Source organism: Nicotiana tabacum, chromosome 3 (genome assembly GCF_000715075.1).
Source record: "Nicotiana tabacum cultivar K326 chromosome 3, ASM71507v2, whole genome shotgun sequence".
In the NCBI taxonomy this organism is placed as follows: Eukaryota; Viridiplantae; Streptophyta; class Magnoliopsida; order Solanales; family Solanaceae; genus Nicotiana; species Nicotiana tabacum.
The window spans coordinates 5,943,150-5,964,189 of record NC_134082.1 but is presented as its reverse complement, the minus strand read 5'-3'; the positions used below and the strand labels follow the sequence as shown (position 1 = coordinate 5,964,189).

Here is a 21,040-nt window from a genome sequence, read left to right as displayed (position 1 = left end):
GAGCCAATTCTCATTCGTCCACCTACAATATTGAATGGAGAGCATGTTATTCAGTTCACAGAAGCAGAAGTAGAGAGGATGGATATCATCGAAGTTTTACAATATGCAATAGTTGGTAAATGTTCTTATGGCAGCCCAGAAATTCAAAAACTGCGTAAGTTAATACCAATTTAATGTGGAATTAAAGGTGAGTGTAACATTGGATTTCTAAAGGATAGGCACATTTTGATTAGAATGACGTTAAGGCAGGACTATCTTTATTTCTCATCAAAAACTCATTACATAAAGGACAGGGATGGCTATCAATATCAGCTTAGGCCATTGATTTACGACTCAAAGTTTAGAGCAGATGAAGAAACACCCAAGACAATGGCTTGGATTTCATTCCTAGGTCTATTGCCAACCTTTTTTGTGAAGGAATGACTATTTTCTCTAGCTACAGCAGTAGGTAAACCTATGCATCTAGACATGGCAATAATTAATAAAACTAGACCTAGTTGTGCTAGGGTGAAGGTACTAGTTGATCTACTTGCAGATTTGCCTAAAAAGGTGATGATGGACATATTTAATGAAGCTAATGGAAAACAAGAGCTGAATGGGTGAGAATTCAATATGACATGATGCCTAAATATTGCAGACATTGTAAACTTCAAGGGCATGATCAATTTGAATGTTGGAGGATACACTCTAAACTATATGTCGAGAAGGAGAATGCTAACCAAGCAGATACAGCTAAGAAGCAGGACATAGGAAACTCATAGCCTATAATACTTTTATCTAGTGGAAAGGTCGTGGGTAATGTGAATGTTACAGCAAAAGAGCAATGGAAGGAAGTGAAGGACAACAGAGTTAGAAATGTAGTAAATCAAAATACTAGTCTCAATAATAATGGAAAGGAGATGGCACCAACTAAGCATCTTGAAAAGAATAAGAACAAGGAGGGTACAAGCACTATAGATAGACAAGTAGAAGCACAAAGCAACAGTGGTAAGGAATTGGTGGCAGTAGACAATGAAGATAATGATCATGTTCAAGTAGCTAACAAGTTTGCAATATTACAAGGGATGGATGAAGAGGAAGAACTTGTTAATCAATTGGCAATAGTGGCAGCTAATACAGCAACAAACAGTCCAGCAGTTCATAACCAAGCATCTACAAAGCAAAAACCAAAACATATGGTCAATAATGAGGGAAAGCTAAATCCAGCAGCACAAGCTTTTCATCTTAACTCATCGGGTATTGGTTCGACTAATGGTCTAGTCAATAGAAAGGAGGCATCAAAAGCAAAAAACGATACTACACAATGGGTAGAAAGAAGTTTCAAGGATAAAACAGGAGATGGAATAGTGAAGATCAATACATCATGTCGAGAAAACCCATCACAAGATACATTTGTGAACAATGAACTTAATAAAACTCCAAATTCTCAAGCAGAAGGGTCAAAATTGTCGACATTTAAAGAAAGAGTGCAAAGTTGTGGTGGCAAGCTATGGGATGCACAAAGGGAATACGATTCAGAGGAGAACGAAGTACCACTAGGAGCACAAGCTGATGAGGAACCAAATGAGAAGGACAAAGAAGAAGATGAGCAAAGTTTAAATGAGCAAAGTGTAAATAGAGAGCTCCATACCAATGACAATAATACAACTGTTAATTTTTTAATAATGGGAGGATCAAAAATTGTTGAGCACAACAATAATTATCAGATAGCAGAAGTAACAGAAATTAGAAACTATGAAGGAAGAGGCCCAGAGGTAAATGATCCTGGAGGAACAGAAGACGATAAACTTCATAAATCACAAGAAGACCCACAAGGACACAACCCAACAAAGAAGGAGAAACAACCAAAACAAAAAACAAAAATAGTAAATGTTATTGTTACATTGGAGAAAAAGCAGGTGCAGCTGTTAAAACGAGGAGAAGAGAAGGCCTTGGTCCCTAAAAAATGCATTTGGAGCTACAACAGGAGGGAAGGAAGACAATGAAGAAGGAGAAGAACCTGGTAGATCAGGATACGACATGGATCACGAATCGACTACCCAACACCTTATGAATGCTGCAAGGCAAGGTGACTTATCACCTACACAAGTGGAAAAGGCAAAATCAGCAGCAAAAGGTAAGAAGAAGCAACAAAAAGATAATTTTGCAGCACCAAAAGCTGGGGTGCACACAAGGAGAACGCTAACTAAATCCAATAATCAGTGATGAATGCTATCATTTGGAATATAAGGTCAGTCAACACACAGCAGGCCTTTGAAAGGTTGACAAAAATGCACAGGCAAAATCACTATGAATTTGTAGGATTAATGGAGCCAAAGCAACAAGCAAAAAAATGGAAAGGTACAGAAACAAGATAGGACTTGCACAGGCAATTTCAAATGTTTCCAACAAGATCTGGGCTTTCATAGATGAGGTATTTGAGGTAACTGTTATGTACAATATGGTGCAACAATTAACACTACGATTGTTCCATACTGAATCACATGTGGAGTTTGTCCTAACATTGATATATGCTAAATATGATGCAATTGAGAGGATAGAATTATGGGATTCATTATACGCAATGGCAAGGGATATGGATGCACCATGGCTTGTAGGAGGTGATTTCAATGTAATATGGGATTAAGAAGAGAAGTTTGGTGGGCTACCTGTGTCATTGAATGAAATTGATGATTTTCGACACTGCGTCAACACTTGCAATCTCTTCGACCTTGGATTTAAAGGTAGCATATTTACATGGTGGAATGGGAGAGCAGAGGAAGACTGTATATTCAAAAGGCTAGACAGATGTTTGGCCAATGTTGAGTTCCAACAAACATTTCCAGGAATAGAGGTGCAACATTTGTTAAAGACTGGTTCTGATCATTGTCCAATGTATCTGAAGTGTGATATTGAGACTCCACAAATAAAAAAGTCTTTTAATTTCTTGAATTTTTGGGTGGAACATGAGACTTTTAAAGATGTGGTGAAAGAGAATTGGACAGCTGATTTCAGTGCAAATCCTTATATTCTTTTTAATCACAAGTTAAAAAAATTAAAGAAGGCCCTTTCATTATGGAGTAAGGCTACATTTGGAGATATTTTCCAAAAGATAGCAAGCATGGAGGAGGTAGTGATGGTTCATGAAGCAGAATTTGAAGTAAATCCTACAGGGATGAACAGGGAAAGGCTACAAAAGGTTCAGGCAGAATTGATCAAATGCCTTGCACTAGAGGAGAAATATAGGCAACAAAAGGCAGGCATGACTTGGTTCGAGGAAGGGGATAGGAACACTAAGTTTTTCCATGCACAAGTGAGAGGTAGGAGAAAGAGACTTCAGCTTAACAGAATTCAAAATAGTGGAGGAACCTGGATTGAAGAAGAACAAGAAATTGCAGAAGGGGCTATCAAATACTACGAGGAACAGTTCACAGAAGCAGCTACTCCTTCATTATTTGATATCTTAGAGCATGTTCCTCATCTGATTAACACTGAGCAGAATGCAAAATTGATTAATCAGCCAACAAAAGAGGAGGTTAAAGTGGCAGTACTTGAACTTAATGGTGATAGTGCTGGGGGCAGATGGTATGACAGGAAAATTCTATCATTCTTGTTGGGACATAATAGGGGATGACCTGTACGACATGGTGAGGGCTTTTTTCAATGGTCATGAACTACCCAAGTGTGTAACACACACCAACCTAGTTCTGCTACCAAAGAAAAAAGAATTACCACCTTTTCTGATGTAAGACCAATAAGCCTCAGTAATTTTTCTAATAAGGTTATATCGAGGGTGGTACATGAAAGGCTAGTGAAATTTCTCCCATGTCTGATATCAGAGGAACAGGCAGGTTTTGTTAAGGGCAGAAATATAGTAGAAAACATCCTTCTAACTCAGGAGATAGTGACTGACATTAGGCTTAGAACTAAGGCTGGACCTAATGTCATCCTAAAGCTAGATATGACCAAAGCTTATGATAGATTATCTTGTCTATTCCTAACCAAGGTACTGAGAAAGATGGGATTCACAGAAAGGTTGATAGTGATTGTATTTGGATTAGTTTCAAACAATTGGTATTCTATTCTAATCAATGGTCAAGCTCATGGGTTCTTTAAGTCCTCAAGGGGAGTAAAACAAGGTGATCCTGTATCTCCAACTTTGTTTATATTGGCAGCAGAAGCATAATCTAGGGGTCTAAATGCACTTCATACTAACCTGTATTTTTGTGGATTTGGGATGCCAAAGTGGAGTCCAAAGATCAATCATTTGGTGTATGCAGATGACATGATTATTTTCTCATCCTCAGATGAAACATCTCTGATGCTGATTATGCAAGTGCTGAAGGCATATGAAGCTGCATCTGGGCAGCTTGTTAACAAGACCAAATCAGCTGTGTACCTGCATCATTTAACAGACATGGAAGTGGTCAGCAAGGTGGAAAGGATCACAGGCATTCATAGGGATGATTTCCCTATCATATATCTAGGTTGTCCGATATTTTATGCAAGGAGAAAGCTGGAATACTATCAGCCCCTAATTACTAAGGTAATGGACAAACTGCAATCATGGCAGGGCAAGTTATTATCAGTAGGGGCAGGGCAGTTCTCATATCCCATGTACTGCAAAGCATGCCTATGCATCTACTATTAGCGGTAAACCCTCCAAAGTATGTGATAAATAGGTTGCACAAATTATTTGCTCAGTTTTTCTGGAGCAGCACTATAGGAGGAACTAGTAGGCATTGGGCTTCATGGAATACCTTATGCATGCCAGTTGAGGAAGGAGGAATAGGTTTCAGGTCACTGCATGATGTAGCAAAGGCATTATTCAGCAAGCTGTGGTGGAATTTCAAAATAAAACCAAGCCTATGGAGTTCTTTTGTATGTCAGAAATACTGTAAAAAATTAAATTATGTTCCATGGAAAAGGGGGTCTCACATTTGGAGAAAAATGTTGGAATGCAGAGATCTGATTGAACATCAAATCCTTTGGCAAACAAAAAGGGGATCCTCACTATTTTGGTATGAAAACTGGACAGGTCTTGGGGCACTATATTTTTTAGTTCCTCAGGACTTTGGCATTGATGAAAATGTACATAACGTACATGATGTTACCTTAGATGGTGAGTGGGATGTGGACAGGCTATTTGAAATGCTTCCTGAAGATTTAGCAGTACACATTCTGGAGAAAATCAAACCACCTTCACCTCAGCAGGTTCTTGACATGCCTTGTTGGATGTTGAAAACAAGAGGATATTTCAGTGTTAAGTCAGCATGGGAGTATACGAGAAGAAGAGACGAACCAAGAACAGCCTATAGGATGATTTGGGTAAAGGGACTGCCTTTTAAAATAGCATTTTTCATGTGGAAAGCAAAACTACCTTTAGATGATTTCTTGAAAAGGGTAGGCTACTGCATGCCATCAAAATGTTGGTGTTGTGTACAGCCTGACGAGGAATCTCTTCAGCACTTGTTTTTTAGATCAGAAACTACAAAGACAACTTGGAAGTATTTTCTATAGAGGACAGGAATAGCTGTGGAGGGACTTACATTGCACCAAGCAATCACAAAATGTTGGACTGCAAATGTGTGCTTAAGGCTCAAACTAGTAATGCAAGCACTCCCCTCATGCGTAGTCTGGGAACTTTGGAAAAGAAGAAATAGTATGAAGTATGGTGATGTTGTGACAACCAACAGGGTGATTCATCAAGTTTCATCAAATCTCCAGGCATTGGTGAAAGTGAGAAAGCCTGGGATGGACATGGTACCTCACAAATGGCAAGATCTATTAACTATGATGGAAAATTTCACTCCTAAACTAAGGTTACAAAAGTCATGTGGGAATTTCCAAGTGCAGGATGGCTAAAAGTTAATACAGATGGTGCATCGAGAGGAAATCCAAGCAGGAGCTCAATAGGCTTTTGTATAAGAAATGAAAATGGTGACATAGTCAAGTCAGTAGGGAAAGAGATTGAGGAGACAACAAACACAGTAGCTGAAGCGAAGGCCATGGTAGAAGCACTAAGGTTTTGCAGATTTCAACAATACTCTCATGTATGGCTTCAAACTGACTCAATGTTATTAAAAAAGATAATGGATGGGATCTGGAAACCACCATGGATCATATCTGACCAGGTAGAGGAAATGATGCAACTAATGAATGAGGGCAATTACACAGTTACTCATATTCATAGGGAGGGCAACAAGTTGGCAGATCACTTGGCTAATTATGCTTTAGATCATGGAGAAATAGAATGCCAACAATTCTGGCATCTAGATGCACAGGGAAGGAGGTTGGTTAATGAAGATAAGCTGAAATGTCCAAGTCTAAGGGTGAAGGTGGACAGGATATAAGAATCAAAGAGAAAAGGAAGAGCATGAGGCATGTCAACTTAATTGACCAATATATTCAAATCCTAAGGGAGGAGGATATAATGGTTGGTATTTCTAACTATCTTCTCTCTAGCGCAGGTGACACTACGTTATCACAATGCTTATGGCACTCCATGCTGTAACTTTTCGAGATAACTTATGCTAAAGAACAAAAACACATCAATAATCGAGGACAACAACAAAGACTAATGGTATTGGAAACCCAACCAGCATAGGGTGATCGCGTGCTTTCAGTTCCTTGGATATACAACCAGCATGGTGCAGAAGTGTTTAATAGCACATGCACTGTTCATTTACAAACATGATCTGGGAATATAAAAATGATTGCTCTTCATTTCGACCACAACCAGAAGTAAATGGCATTGGAAACACAACTAGCATGTGCAGAAAAAATGTTTTCGAGAAAAGATGGCAACAAAGGCCAATGCAGCTTTGTATATTTCTTTCGGATTCATAAAATAATCCACTCTCGTGGAAGGCCAATGCAGCATGTGTTTCTTCAATACATTTTCGGATTCCTTAAAATAATGTGTACACATGGTTTAATGTGGAAGGCATGGCAGACAACACATGCTGTTGAGCAAAGGAATTAAATGGAAAAGTGGAATGCACATGGAATGTTATCTAGGATACATAAAAGCATGCAATACTCTAGGATGAAGGTACTATGGGATATATTTCTTTATGGTGCAGCTGTAGGTGGAGCTCATGTGCGTTCCAAGAGGGAGGCTTGGATTATTTATGCTTCAGTTGTATATGGAGCTCACGTGATTCTTTACCAAGCACAAAGCTGTCTTCATTGATCAGCTCAAGGAATCAAAAGGAGCGAAGCAAGGACAGAAGCTGCGTGATACGCACAAAACCAGATGACATGCACGCACATGCATGTTTTCTGCTGTCCAACTTTCGGATGCTGGCAGCTGGGAGGCTCGAACAGGAAGGCATTGTGCATTTTGTGCGTGATCGAACATGGAGGCAGCTGGGAGGCTCGATTCCATCCTGGCAGCTTATCGAACAGGGAGGCTCGGCAAGAGTAAATCGAACAAAGGCTGTCAAACATGGAATTGCACGCCAAGAGTAAATTGAGCTCACGTGCTTCTGGATTACACAGCACAAAACTGTCTCCATTGATCACCTCAAGGAATCAAAAGGAGTGCAGCAAGGACAGAAGCTGCAGATCCAAGACATGCACGCTTTATGATGTCCATCTTGACGAAAGGTTACTGGCAGCTGGGGCGTGATCGAACAGGGAGGCTCGGCAGTCCCAAAATGGAATTGCACGCCAAGAGTAAATTGAGTAAATTGAGGAGAGCATGCGAGGAAGCGTGTTTGAAACAAAAGAGAAAACAAGTGTCGAAAAAAACTGGAATTGATACAAACAACTGGGAATTTTTAATAGAAGGAGCGTTGCATTGTGTGCTGTAAAAGCCTTTCACATGCACATTCTTAGATGCAGACTTGTATTTCAAAGTTTAATAGCATTAATGTGATATCAATGTTGAGTGCAACACTCAATTTTAATAATAGGCTATTTGTTAAATTCAAAAGTTATTTCTTTCATTTCGTAGGATATCATGACATTGTATTTTGTCTTTTATCATGTTATAAATAAAACTAACCCTAGGCGTTTGCCTAGCAAATTGAAAAAAAAACAACAAAAAGAGGAAAAGGAAGAAAGAAAAGAAAAGAAGAGAAAGAGGAAGAAAAAGAAAAGAAAGATCACAACAACAAAGTTGTAGGCAGCCTCACGGTTGCCTCACGTTCGACCCGATTCCTTTTAAGGATACGTAAGCAGCCTCACGGTTCGGTCCCATCAAAATGAAAATCCAAAAGTCCCCAAGCAAAGGAACTGGGGCAGAAGTTGTGGTTGTTGTAGGAAATTTGATTCCAAAAGTTGTAACTTTGAACCCATTTGAATTGTTTTGAGCCTTTTGAGACCATTTCTTTCTAACCCTATCCAAAAGCCCACATTACGGTCGAAAGGAAAACCTTCCGATCAGTCTACGAGAGATTTCAAGTCGAGCAAGTAGAGGTGATTCATGTTAGGGGCAACACTCTGGTTTAAGCAGGAAAATGAAAAAATAAGAGAGTCTTATTGGTGAAAACCCTTGCGGGCACCGTAAGGAGATGGGAGCTGAGAAAAATCAAAAATGAGAGAGTCTTATTGGTGAAAACCCTCACTTGCACCTTGAGGCGACCGTGAGTTGAGAGATAAACAAATAAGAGAGGTTTGTTAGTGAAAACCCTTCGGGGCACCGCAGGCCGAACAAGGATAAGGTTTTGGTGAAGAAATTGGGTTTTGAAGATCTCTGGGCACAAAGTACGACAACTGAAAGTTGATTGGTTGGACAGATTGGGCCGATTAATCCAAGATACATGTCATGATCATTGGTGCCAGCTGCTCCACTCAGATAAGTCTCTTTTTTTTCCTCTTCAGATAGTCTTCTAGTTTTGGATTTTTCTTATCCTTAACTCTGAAAGTCATTGCATTTCATTTCTTTTGGGTTTATTTCTCTAAGATGTTTCCAATGTCAGTTCTGTTTAAGCAAATAAGAAGGGATTTCAAAGCTTACTACCAACTTCCGAAGTTGCACAAGGCACAGGGCGGCCAAGGCATTGCTCTAGATAGTATGATGTGAAGTAGAATATAAAAGTTCAGTGGAAGTTCCACCAGTGAAATGGTTAGTAATTTCGTGGGATATGCAGAGGTTAAAACAGATGGGTCAGAGATGTAACACAATGGTTTGGGTATAGAACATTCGGGTCATCCAAGGTCATGGGGGTTGAAAGTCAGTCGGAAAGTCAAAGCGGTTCTTGGCCAGTTCGGGGAAGCCAATCAAAACAAAGCACGACAGTGGAGAGGCCACCTTCAGCAAGAATGCCACAAACTAACCACTGCAGGAAATTTCGTTTGTTTTGGAAAAATCCTCCGTAAGGGAAAACAAGCACCAGACAGGTCTGATCATAAAATTTCAGGACCCTCCTGGAAAATGGGACCTAGTTTAAAATTCAAAACAATCATGAGTAGCAAAATCTAGCATTGGCTTCAAAGTTTTCATGCTTGAGACAGGATTCAATTAAGAGCTTTCAGGACCATCCTGAATAATGGGACTTAGCTTTAAGATTTCCATTAGATAACAAGATTTAGCGTAAGTTCTACTGTAGGGTAGTATAATTCAGCCGTAAAAGTTGTCACTCTTAGGATAATACGTGATTTTTGACTTTCAGGATCCTCTTGGATAATGGGGTGTAGTTTTAAGACCCTCTTAGATAACAAGATTTAGCAAAAGTCACATCTTTAGAAGATATAACTTAGCTTTAAAAACTGTCATTTTTAACTAGGAGCTTTCAGGACCCTCCTGGATAATGGGATCTAGCTTTCAAATTCTTAAAATATTCGACAAACACTCACACATGTGCCCAGCTACCAAACTAGGGCAGAAAAAATTTTCCTTGTTTTGTCTATTTTGTTGAAATCAGGCGCCCACCTGGAGAGCATGAGAATACAGTTCAAGTTCAGCAATCAGGCGCCCACCTAGAGAGCAAGAGAATATAGTTAAAGTTTTGGCAATCAGGCGCCCACCTGGAGAGCACGAGAATACAGTTCAAGTTTGGTACTCAGGTGCCCACCTGGAGAGCACGGGAATATAATTAAAGTTTTTGCAATCAGGCGCCCACTGGAGAGCACAGGAATACAATTAAAATTTTGGCAATCAGGCGCCCACCTGGAGAGCACGGGAATACAGTTCAAGTTCAGCAATCAGGCGCCCACCTGGAGAGCACGGGAATACAGTTCAAGTTCAGCAATCAGGTGCCCACCTGGAGAGCACGGGAATACAGTTCAAGTTCAGCAATCAAGCACCACCTGGAGATCACGGGAATACAATTCAAGTTCAGCAATCAAGCACCCACCTAGAGAGCACAAGAATACATTTCAAGTTCAGCAGTAAGGCACCCACCTAGAGAGCATGAGAATACAGTTCAAGTTCGGCAATTAGGCGCCCACCTGGAGAGCACGGGAATACAGTTCAAGTTTGGCAATCAGGTGCCCACCTGGAGAGCACGGGAATATAGTTAAAGTTTTGGCAATTAGGCGCCCACCTGGAGAGCAGGGGAATGCAGTTCAAGTTTTGGTAATCAGGCGACCACCTAGAGAGCAAGGGAGAGCAACACCAGTTTTAAGGAAGGGAAATAGTTTAATTGTCGGTAATCAGGCATCCAACTAGAGAAAAGGAAAGCATCTCAGATTATAATTCGAATTCAGCAATCAGGCGTCCACCTGAAGAAAAGGGAAAGTGTCTCAGATCACAACTCAAGTTGGCAACAAAGGGACTTCACCAGGAGAATACAAGTCAACAAGACAACAACAATCACAAGATCAATTTTGAAGATACAGATAGGATTTTTGTAATGCATAAATCGTAGTTTAGTCAAGCTTCTTTAATTTTGTCATGGTGTAATGAGGAGTTCGGTAAGCAGTAGCAGCAGTGAAATCACAGCTTCATGGTAGTCCCAGCTACCGAAACTTCCCAAACTACACTGACCTGATTCCTTTATAGCCAAGGATATGTATGCAACCTCGGAAGCAGGGTGCGGTCAAAATCTTTCAAAAATGCTTCCACAGAGTATTCAAACGGGCAAAAATTGCTCGTATCCACTCACGTTATCTTTGCATGGAAACTCTTCGTGTTTCCGAGTAAAGAGGGGCAGCTGTGAGCACGTGATTTTTCCCTATATGAATTACTCCCACAAATTCAAGAAAATAAATTTTTCTCATTATTTGCAATTTCGTGGATTTTTGCAGCAATTTTCGTTAATTGTTTGCATTTGTCTGCGCATGTTAACTTTATTTAATTAATGAAAAACACAAAAAGATGTTGCATTTGCATTTATGATTTAATTCTACATTTTCGGATTAATTAACAAATTAGTTATTTTATAAAAATGGAAAAATAACAAAAAATAGTTTACTTTTGCTTTTTTTTATTTTAATTTTTGAAATATTGGTAGTTTTCCCTTTAAATTTGGTTTTTAATTACTTATGGTAATTATTAGTTAGAGTTAATTAATTTAATTTGGTAGGATAATTTGGGTTAGGAATTAAATTAGGTTTTACTTTATTTTTATTTTTGTTTTTAAAAGAAAAAGGGATTAAAAAGAATTTTGAAAGGAAAAAGAAAAGAATCAGATTTTTGGGCCATTTTATTTTACTTCTCTCAAGCCCAAACAATTGCACCCTTAAACCCGTCCAAAACTAGCCCAAACCATGCCCCAACCCGGTCCGACCTTTCAGTCTCCTCAACAATTCAAACGACGTAGTATCAGGCCAATACTACGTCATTTTGAGTTTCTTAAAGACAAATCAATCTAAGCCTTTCATTCCTCTTCATCGAACGGCCAACAAAGCCTCACCCTAATCACATAAGATTGTCCGAAAACCTTAGAACATTAACATAGTATCGTCTTCTTCATCACACCCTCCTCTCACCACCGTGCGCCGCCCACCGAAAATCGCTAGCGGTGGTGGTTGGCCTCCAATCCACACCAGATTTACACCGTAGCACCCTCTTCCTCCCCTCATAACGAATCCGTCATTTGTTGCCTTCGAATCATTGTGGAACTCGTCGAATATTCGATCGAAGTTTGGACCTTCAAACCTTAACCCACCCAAACTCATACCAGTTAAAGCCCAGACCGTCCCAAAGCTTATCCATACGCCTATTTCCTAAAAACACCAACAGGACCTCCCCAATTCCAAATCTGAGAAGATTCAACCTTAATCTCTCTCTTCTTCTGATTCTGTTCAAGGCCTGGCTTCGTTTTGAATTATAGTCTATGCGGGTTGATTGTTCTTAACGAGAACAATCAATCGACATTGATTTTAATTCATTCCGAGGATGTCAGAGTTTGACGAGTTCATCAAGTTCCGAGCCAATCATTCACTCTCATTGATACGCCGCATGTCGTCAAGGCATTCCACCATGTTTGGTATTTTTCCCTCCTTTCTCCCACTAATTTTATACACTGTAGTTCCTTTCTGTTTTCATTTGGTTCAGTTTTATTTGTTTCTTTTGTTTTTCGTTGTTTGTGACTGATTATCTTTAGTTAGTCAAGTTTAATTTTAGTTTGATTAGCTAAAGTTAGTTTAAGACTAAAATCAGAATTGTGTGAGTTTGTCCTCCAGTTTTGGATTTGTTCTTTTTCTATGGTTTCGTTTAATCGTTTCTGAGTATTCAAGTCTCTCATAGTAACTATGGTCACCACTGACCTAGTTAAGAGACTGGTTTATTTGGACTGTGGTCTAGCTTAACCCAAGTTAATAACTGAAGGGTAAATAACAAGGGGTTTTAAGGGTGATTTGGGAATTGTAAGTAGAGAATCTCTCTATAACTGAAATAGGAAGCTTCCCAGAAGCTGTCATTAGGTCTTAACTGAATTTCTGATCGTTACACTAGGGGTATCTAAGCTAAAATCAAAATTTCAAAAGGTTTAAAGTGCAAAATTATTTTCAGCATTGTTGCCCTAATACTTTGCCTATAAAGGCATCCTTACTTCACTAGCAAAAAAGAGAAAAATTAGAGAAGGAAAATCCTGTAAAACTGAAACAGCTGAAAACTTGGGAATAACATTTCCCTGCACTTTCTTTGTGAAAAATTGCTCAAAAATTCTGTTTGGTGTTGATTTTCTGATCTTCTTCACTAGTTAGAATCTCTGAAAACTTCAAATCTTGCACCCGGGTTGAAGATGGTTTGATTTTGGGATTTTAAAAGCTGGTTTTGAGTTTCTGTGGGGGTTTCACTGTTTCATTGATATTGCTGGGTTCTGGTTCTGCTACTGCTTACTACTGATTTTCTACCTCTTTTGTTTTTCCTTGTTCCTTACCAGGTATTACTTCAAACCACTGTCAACAAGTAGCTAAAAACATGTGTTTCCAAATGAGGCCTGATTGAATACAAATTGCTTCGGATTCTCTTTTTTTTTTGTTTTTTTTTATTTCTTTGAATGTTCTTTAATGGATCATATGTTGTACATGTGAGATCAGTTATCTTAGGTTATTGATGTGTTGCAGAAATGAACTTATGCTCTTCTAGAAGTTTGGGTGTTGAATTTGGATTTAAGCGACTTGTGCTAATTATCTAGAATTTGGGACTGTTTGGTATTGAGGAAGGTGAATGGTTTTGAAGTTTTTTTAGGTTGTTTTTGAGTTTAGGTTTGGATTTAAGCATGAACATCAGTAAAATGCATTATCAGTATAGTTAAAGTTTTGACAGACGTCTTTAGTAGTTTTTGAAACTTCCCTATGTTCTAGTGATTGTGGAATGATGAAGCTCGTCCTTTTGTTCTTAAATGCAAACAGTATTTATTGCTGGTGAGGACTCGAGATGTAGTCTTAATCCTTGATTTGGATTTTGGCAAGGTTTGGGCCTCCTAAGCCCGGGCTTTGACGTCCTTCGCAAGAGAAAATAGTGTACCATAGCTGCTCGAGCTTGTTCCTTGAGCACAATGTTTCTTTTGTTGCTGTTGGATTTTCTAGTAGTGGGTTGGACTCAAAATGCATGTCATATAAATTGAAAACTTAGTTAGTAATTAAAACTCAGAATTAAATGCTATTGTAGTTTCATATTTTCATATGTTTTTTTGGTTGATTGTCATTTAATTGATTTTGCATAAGTTTTGATTCTGAGAATTGGGCCTAAAAACTGGCCCAGTTATGGCGTTCGAAAATCAGAATTGGTTTGTGTACTATCTGCTCTGGGACGTCCTTGTCGTCACCAAATTGGGCTCATTTTGGGCCCAAGCTTGAAGGTTCAATGCTGATTTGCCTTTGGTAGTTAGCTGGGTTCGATATTGACCCCCTCTTTAATTGTTGATGACCTTGAATGCATGCCAAGAGACTCGAACTCTAGTCTCGCTCCTACTTTCTCCTTAATTTGGGCCGGGATGTTTGCAAAGCAGGGACGCAGGTTTTTCATTGTTGGGCCTACCCCGTTCATGCCTTTGGTTCTTTTAATTATGGCACGAGTCATTCATTGATTTCAAATAGTTAAATCCGTTTTCTCTCTTCAATGGAAATGTTCTTTCATAAGGCTGGCCTGAACTTGGATTTATTGTTTTAAAATTGGTTCAAACTTTTAGCTTAAGTAGTGGTGACATTTTTCCTTGCTCCTTTAATCAATTAGTGGAGGGGAGTTGTACTAGATAACACAAATAGCTTATGGCCCCTTCAAATTTTTTAGTTTTCCTTTAAAATAAGTCGAGGTATGCCGCGCCAAATAAAATCTCAAATGCGTGGCCCTCATTTATTTATTTCTTTTAAATCCTTAGAACTCGAGGCGCATTATTTTAATGATATTAGCTTCCTAAACTCGGGTGTGCATTTCATGTGAACCAAATCCAAATCTTAACAACATTGAATAAATTGTGTTTCGGATTGCGGGTGCATTTCATGTGGCGCGATCCAAAGACATGTTTTAGATGGCGTTAAAATCTTCCTTAAAATAATTAAAAGCGGTTTAAAGTTAAAATGCACATGGGTTCAAAAGTGTTTTAAAATCAAATAATAGGCCAACTATAATAGTTGAGCGACCGTGCTAGAACCACGGAACTCGGAAATGCCTAACACCTTCTCCCGAGTTAACAGAATTCCTTACCCGGATTTCTGGTTCGCGGACTATAATACAGAGTCAATCTTTTCCTCGATTCGGGATTTGAACCGGTGACTTGGGACACCATAAATTATCCCAAGTGGCGACTCTGAATTTTTAATAAATAAATAATCTCGTTTCAATTGTCAATTAAATAGGAAAAACTCTCTTATACCCTTCCGGGGGTGTAGTAAAAAGGAGGTGTGACAACGTTTATGTATCGTTACTTGAATCATGCCAAAAGAAAGAAGTAATAGCCTTAACATACTTGAAGTAGAGAAAAATCCGTATGATATTTTTGAAAAGGATTGCACCGTACTTTCTTAAAATTGTAAAATCTCACGTTGCTTAAGATGCTATAAAATCTAGGTTTGAATTATTGAATATCCGCACCTTACTACGTTGCTTCAGATTGCATTGAAATTGCCATTCAGCTGTATATGCGAGACTACCAGCGGCGCAAATGGAAACAGTTGCTATATAGATAAAACAGTGAATTTCCTTTCTGCCAAAGGAAGAGTTACTAAACAAGCCTCTGGTCATATTGGTATTTAAACTCTTGGTTAGCTATTATTTCTTGTCACTCTTCTAAATTATGTCTACTTCTTGTGCTCCAATGTGATAGAACAGTCAATATGTTGACGGGGTTATAAGATTATAATGTCTAAGTATGGATATTAGATAGAAAGTATTTGTTTTATTTAGAAAACATACTACGGCACTCTCAGTCTTCTGCCAACAACTATCTTTAAGTCTAAGTGCTATTTTAATCAGCCACCTATTTTAATGAAGGCATGGGTCATAATTTTCCTAAGCCAGAATATGCCACGTGATGTTTTATCCAAATTGTTTTTAGACAATTACCAATTACCCGCATAATTAAGACTTATCTCAAATTACTTAAAATTTTACTTATTTTTAATACACTTTATACACCGTACTATTATGTTCATGTGGTATCATGTAAAATAAATTCATACACTATTATTTCATTAAAACATCCATGTAAAAATACATATATTTTCTCAACTTTTAATTTTCCTAATCTCATATAAAGAGTATAAATTTTCGTACACTTAATTCTTAAAATGGTAAAAAAAAATAACCTTCTTTTCTTGTGAAAAAAATAATTCATATCTTTACAATAAAGAAAATCTCATAAACCTTTCTCATATTATGTATATAATTTAAAACATATTTGAAAGTAGTAATATTAATAACTATATAAAATTATATTTTTCAAACCATTTTTTTTTTACAAAAATCTTCCACTCAAAATACCATATCAAAATAATTCATATCTTTACAATAAAGAAAATCTCATTAACTTTTCTCATATTATGTGTATAATTTAAAACATATCTGAAAGTAGTAATATTAATAACTATATAAAATCATATTTTTCAACCATTTTTTTTACAAAAATCTTCCACTCAAAATACCATATCAAATATATATATATATATATATATATATATATATATATATATATATATATATATATATATATATATATATATATATATATATATATACAAGGTTGTTAAACTTACAGTGTGTAATAATATGAGCTGAAATTATGGGTTCAGATGAACCCATAGCTTCTATTCTAGATACGCTACTGACTGCTAGAGGCAACATTTCTAAACAAGTACAGAAAACAAACTGTTGGAAACAACATAATATACACCAGATATACAACATTTCTGGGAACACTAGATAAGCGAGAAGTTTTATTTTGTGTCTCATACAACTTACACTAGTTGTATGAGGCTTCTTTTTATCTCATAAATTTGTGGACCCCAATCTTACACTTCTGGGTCCACAGAAATCTGGGTCCACCAAACTGTGAGAAAAAAAAGTTATCTCATACAACTAATATCAGTTATATGAGACACAAAATAAAAATTTTCCTAGATAAGCATATGCATCGGGATTTTGAAGGAGAAAGGCTTCCACACTGCTTTGTACATCCAACACTTTTATTTGGAGAAAATCTCACTTTATACCTATTAAGCCCAAACTATTTACCTTTTAATACCCATGCCCAAACTATTTACTATTCCTACTCAGTTGGCCCAATTTATTTACCTGGCCCCATATTTCACGCGACCCAAGCTACTCATTTGTCTTTAAAGTCTTATCTTCATTCTTTACACTAGACTAAAGAATCCAGCCCACCTATTTCACCCGGCCCAAGCTACCCACGCTTGTCTTCAACAGTTAACACTATACTAGAGAACAGTTTCCAAATCTCCATAGCTAACCCATGAGAGCGCATATTTCACCCATATTCGAGTTTTTAATTTTTTCTTCCGATTCCGTTCTATCTCTTCGTCTAATACTTATTTTTGGGTGAATTTTTTTGCTTCTGAAAGTACATTTTAGTGAAAGTAGGTTTTCAAAATCATAGGATTTTTGTGTTTTTCTTTGTACTTTTGTGAATCAATGTCTATGGGTTGTTGTTTTCTCTATGGGTCGGAAGCATTGTGCGCATAGATGGTGGCACCGTGGACAACATCATTCTTCAACACAAGTAGCTACTGAATCCATTGCCTCAGCCATATCCGGTCCTAGGTTTTCCTTATTTTCTGATTCTCAGTCTTTGTTTAGTCGTAACCCTAGCAGTAGTCATGTTGAAAACATAACAAAAAATGTAGAATTAGAGGGTTGAAAAGGCAACAATATTAATACTTCGTCAGTCGATGAAACTCCCTACCAGTCATTACCCGACACAAATTCTGAACCAGTCGTAGGAGGTATTCCTGTGACTGATAAGGGAAAAGGTAAAGTTGTTGAGGATTCTGAGTTAGGGGGAAGCCGACGTGAATCCGTGCCTAAAATAGAGACTCAACCAGAAGATGTTGATTGTAGCGATGATTCTCAGTTAAAGCAGAAAAAAATTGGTGTCGCACCCAAGAAGGTAATTTTCTTAAAATTATGATCTATGAGATTTTGAATATATAGTACATTGTTATTTTTTGATTTCCTGTTATGCTTTTGTATTATATTATAGTTATAGTCAGTTGTGTTAATTTTAAGTGAATTCTATTTCTTAAATAATTTATATAATTATGTTTTGCATTGTTGTGATTCCCTTGTGCCTATAGATATAGTGTATATGTGTTATGTGATAGTTTTTATAGTTATAGACAGTTGTTGAAACAACTTCGTACAACTATTTACCCTGTTAGTATAGTTGTATACTATCATATGCTTCTGGATCCTTTTTTGGATGTCTTCGCTATTTGTTTTTCCTTTACTAATAGTAGTATCGTACAGTATCTTGAAAATACTTTATAGCTGCATACCTTTTTGCTTTTTCTCTTTATTCCTATCTGTTATGTAATAGTAGTATAGTCATTTATAGTTACTGGAAATTAGCCAGTAGAATTGTATACCCTGCTGGTATAGTTATATGTCGTGTTGGTATCGTATGATTGTTGTAATATTTTTGGTTGGTTTAGTTGCATTTTAAAGTAAATTCTATTTCTGAAATTATTTTATATGAACATATTTTGCAGTTTTGGGATTTTCTTATGCCTATGGACTTAGATTATAAACCAAAGGTTGATTGGGATACCAACTGCCATGTTATTTGTCAATTGAAAGAGAATTTATCAAAGAAGCAACTTCGGTTGTTTAAGAAAATATGTTTTGGCTATTTTTTGAATCTGGCACCAGTTATTGTGCAGATTCGGGTTATGCACCATTTGCTTATTAGAGAAGTACATCATGAGGTGAAAAATGAGATGTGGTTTGTAGTGAATGATTCTAGGTTGCGCTTTGGTTTGGGTGAATTTGCACTTGTTACTGGATTGAAATGTAAGGGTAATACAAGTATAGAGAGCATAACAGAGAATAGGTTGATTTCAAAATATTTTGAGACTGCATCCGTGATATTGGCCCAACTAGCAGACTGTTTTAAGAAGAAGAAATGGGAAACAGATGATGATGCGTTAAAGATAGCAGTTCTTTATTTTGTGAACAACTTCTTACTTTCTCAACTCAAAACAAAGGTTATTTCATGATCTTACATTGACTTGGTTGAGTGCGGTGATTTTAATAATTATCCCTGGGGTATAGATGTTTATAACGCTACAATCGACTCGTGTTCCAACAAGTTTCAAGATAAGCCTTCTTTTATAGACTCGGTGGCTTCCCATTGGCTTTGCAGATTTGGTTGTATGAATGTTGCCCAAGTTTGGATGGTCACTTTGCTGATCATATTGGAAACAAACTTCCACAAATTTTGAATTGGGTAGTCATGGGTCAAATACCAAATGAGCGAGTTGCTTTACCAATGTCTAGCTTGAAACGCGAGCAGGTAATTTTCTCATAGTTTTATTGCCTCTCTTAATGTTTTGGTACATGATTTTAGTCACGGGTAGTTGTAGCAATATCCCAGATCAATGATGTTCTCTGTTGGTATACATGTATACTATATTGGTATCATATGGTAATAGGGATCATTTCTGCTACTTATAACTTTATTGCCACTTACTTTTAATTTTCTCATTCTTTTATGGCATCTTTTAATGTTTTTTGTACAGTATTTTAGTCAGGGATAGTTATAGCAATATCCCAGATCAATGATATTCTCTGTTGGTATATATGTATAACATATTGGTATCGTATGGTAATAGGGATCTGTGACGACCCGGCCAGTTGTCTCATGAGTTACAGCTATGTTTCCCCCATTTCTACTTCTTTATGCTTCGTTATCCATATTTTTTGTGGTCGAGTTGATTGGTTTGCATTTGGTGTGGTTTTTGTAAGAAATGAGACACTTAGTCTCTTTTAGGAAGGCTTAAGTTGGAAAAGTCAATTGTATGTTAACTTATGAGTTATAGGGCTTGGATGTGAGTTCCGATTGTTTGGTCAGCTTCGGGAAGTGCTTTGTGGCTTGGGAGCATGATCGGAATTGGTTTTGGAGGTCCGTTGTAGAATTAGGCTGGAATGGCAAAGTTAGTATTTTGGCGATTTCCGGTTGATAGGTGAGATTTTGATCCGAGGGTGTTTCGAGAGTTGTTGTAGCTTCGTTATGTGATTTGGGGTGTGTGTGCAAAATTTCAGGTCATTCGCACGTGGTTTAGTTGATTTTTTTTATCAAAAGCGTATTTCGGAAGTTTTTAGAAAATTTAGGCTTGAATTCGATGTGAATTGGTGGTTTTGGTATTGTTTGTGGTGTTTTGATGATTGGAACAAGTTTGAATGAGGTGTTAGGATGTGTTGGTGCTTTTGGTTGAGGTCCCGTGGGCCTCGGGTGAGTTTCGGGTGGCCAATCGGACCATTTTTGGCTTTGAGAGTTGCAGAAATTGTTGTTCAGATGTTGTAGAGAATTGGTCTTCGCGAACGCGTGGGGCCAGTCGCATTCGCGTAGAAGGATTTTGGGCTGGCCTGAGTTTGTGCTTCGAGTTCGCGTTTGATGGCTCGCATTCGCGAAGGGGCCTTGAGGTTATGCTTTGCGTTCGCGTGATGGATGTCGCGTCCGCATAGTGAAGATTGGCGCGTGAAGGTCCAGGAGCTATTGCTCTTCGCGTTCACGTAAGTGGTACCACGTTCGTGTAGGTTCAAAGGCATAAAGCATCGCGTTACCAGGCGCGGTGCCGCGTTCGCGAAGGGTTATTTTTGGGTCAAGGAAAATTGTGCATCGCGAACGGGTGGGTTTGACCGCGTTTGCGAAAAAGGAATTCCAGAACTAGGCAGTGAGTTTATAAAACATTTCATCCGCGATTTTGAGCTATTTTTCCACCATAGCTGAGTATTTTGAGAGCTCTTTGAGGGGAATTGAAGAGGGATTCAAGGAGAATTGATTGGAGGTAAGTTTTATGAACCTAAACGTGATTCTATTGTGAAATTAACCTAGAAATTCATGGAAATTTAGCCAAAAATGGAAGAACTAGGGCTTGAGATTTTTGAACTTTTAAATTGGGATTTGAAGGACCATTTGAGGTCGGATTTGAAAATTTTTTGTATGTATGAACTCGTGGGGTGATAAGGAATCTAATGATGTAAACATTT

General features: G+C 37.8%; 2 protein-coding genes across 2 annotated transcripts; both read left to right on the top strand.

Moving 5' to 3' along the window:
• The first annotated feature begins 2,332 nt into the window (after positions 1–2,332).
• On the top strand, positions 2,333–3,613 carry LOC142175489 (uncharacterized). Its single transcript, XM_075242347.1, has 2 exons — positions 2,333–2,600; positions 2,724–3,613. Exons 1-2 carry the CDS (start codon positions 2,333–2,335, stop codon positions 3,611–3,613), a joined length of 1,158 nt encoding a protein of 385 aa, XP_075098448.1.
• Positions 3,614–3,997: 384 nt separating this feature from the next.
• Positions 3,998–6,332, top strand: LOC142175486 (uncharacterized). The gene is made up of 6 exons (XM_075242344.1): positions 3,998–4,126; positions 4,226–4,525; positions 4,684–5,382; positions 5,676–5,742; positions 5,836–6,113; positions 6,264–6,332. Exons 1-6 carry the CDS (start codon positions 3,998–4,000, stop codon positions 6,330–6,332), a joined length of 1,542 nt encoding a protein of 513 aa, XP_075098445.1.
• Positions 6,333–21,040: the final 14,708 nt, after the last annotated feature.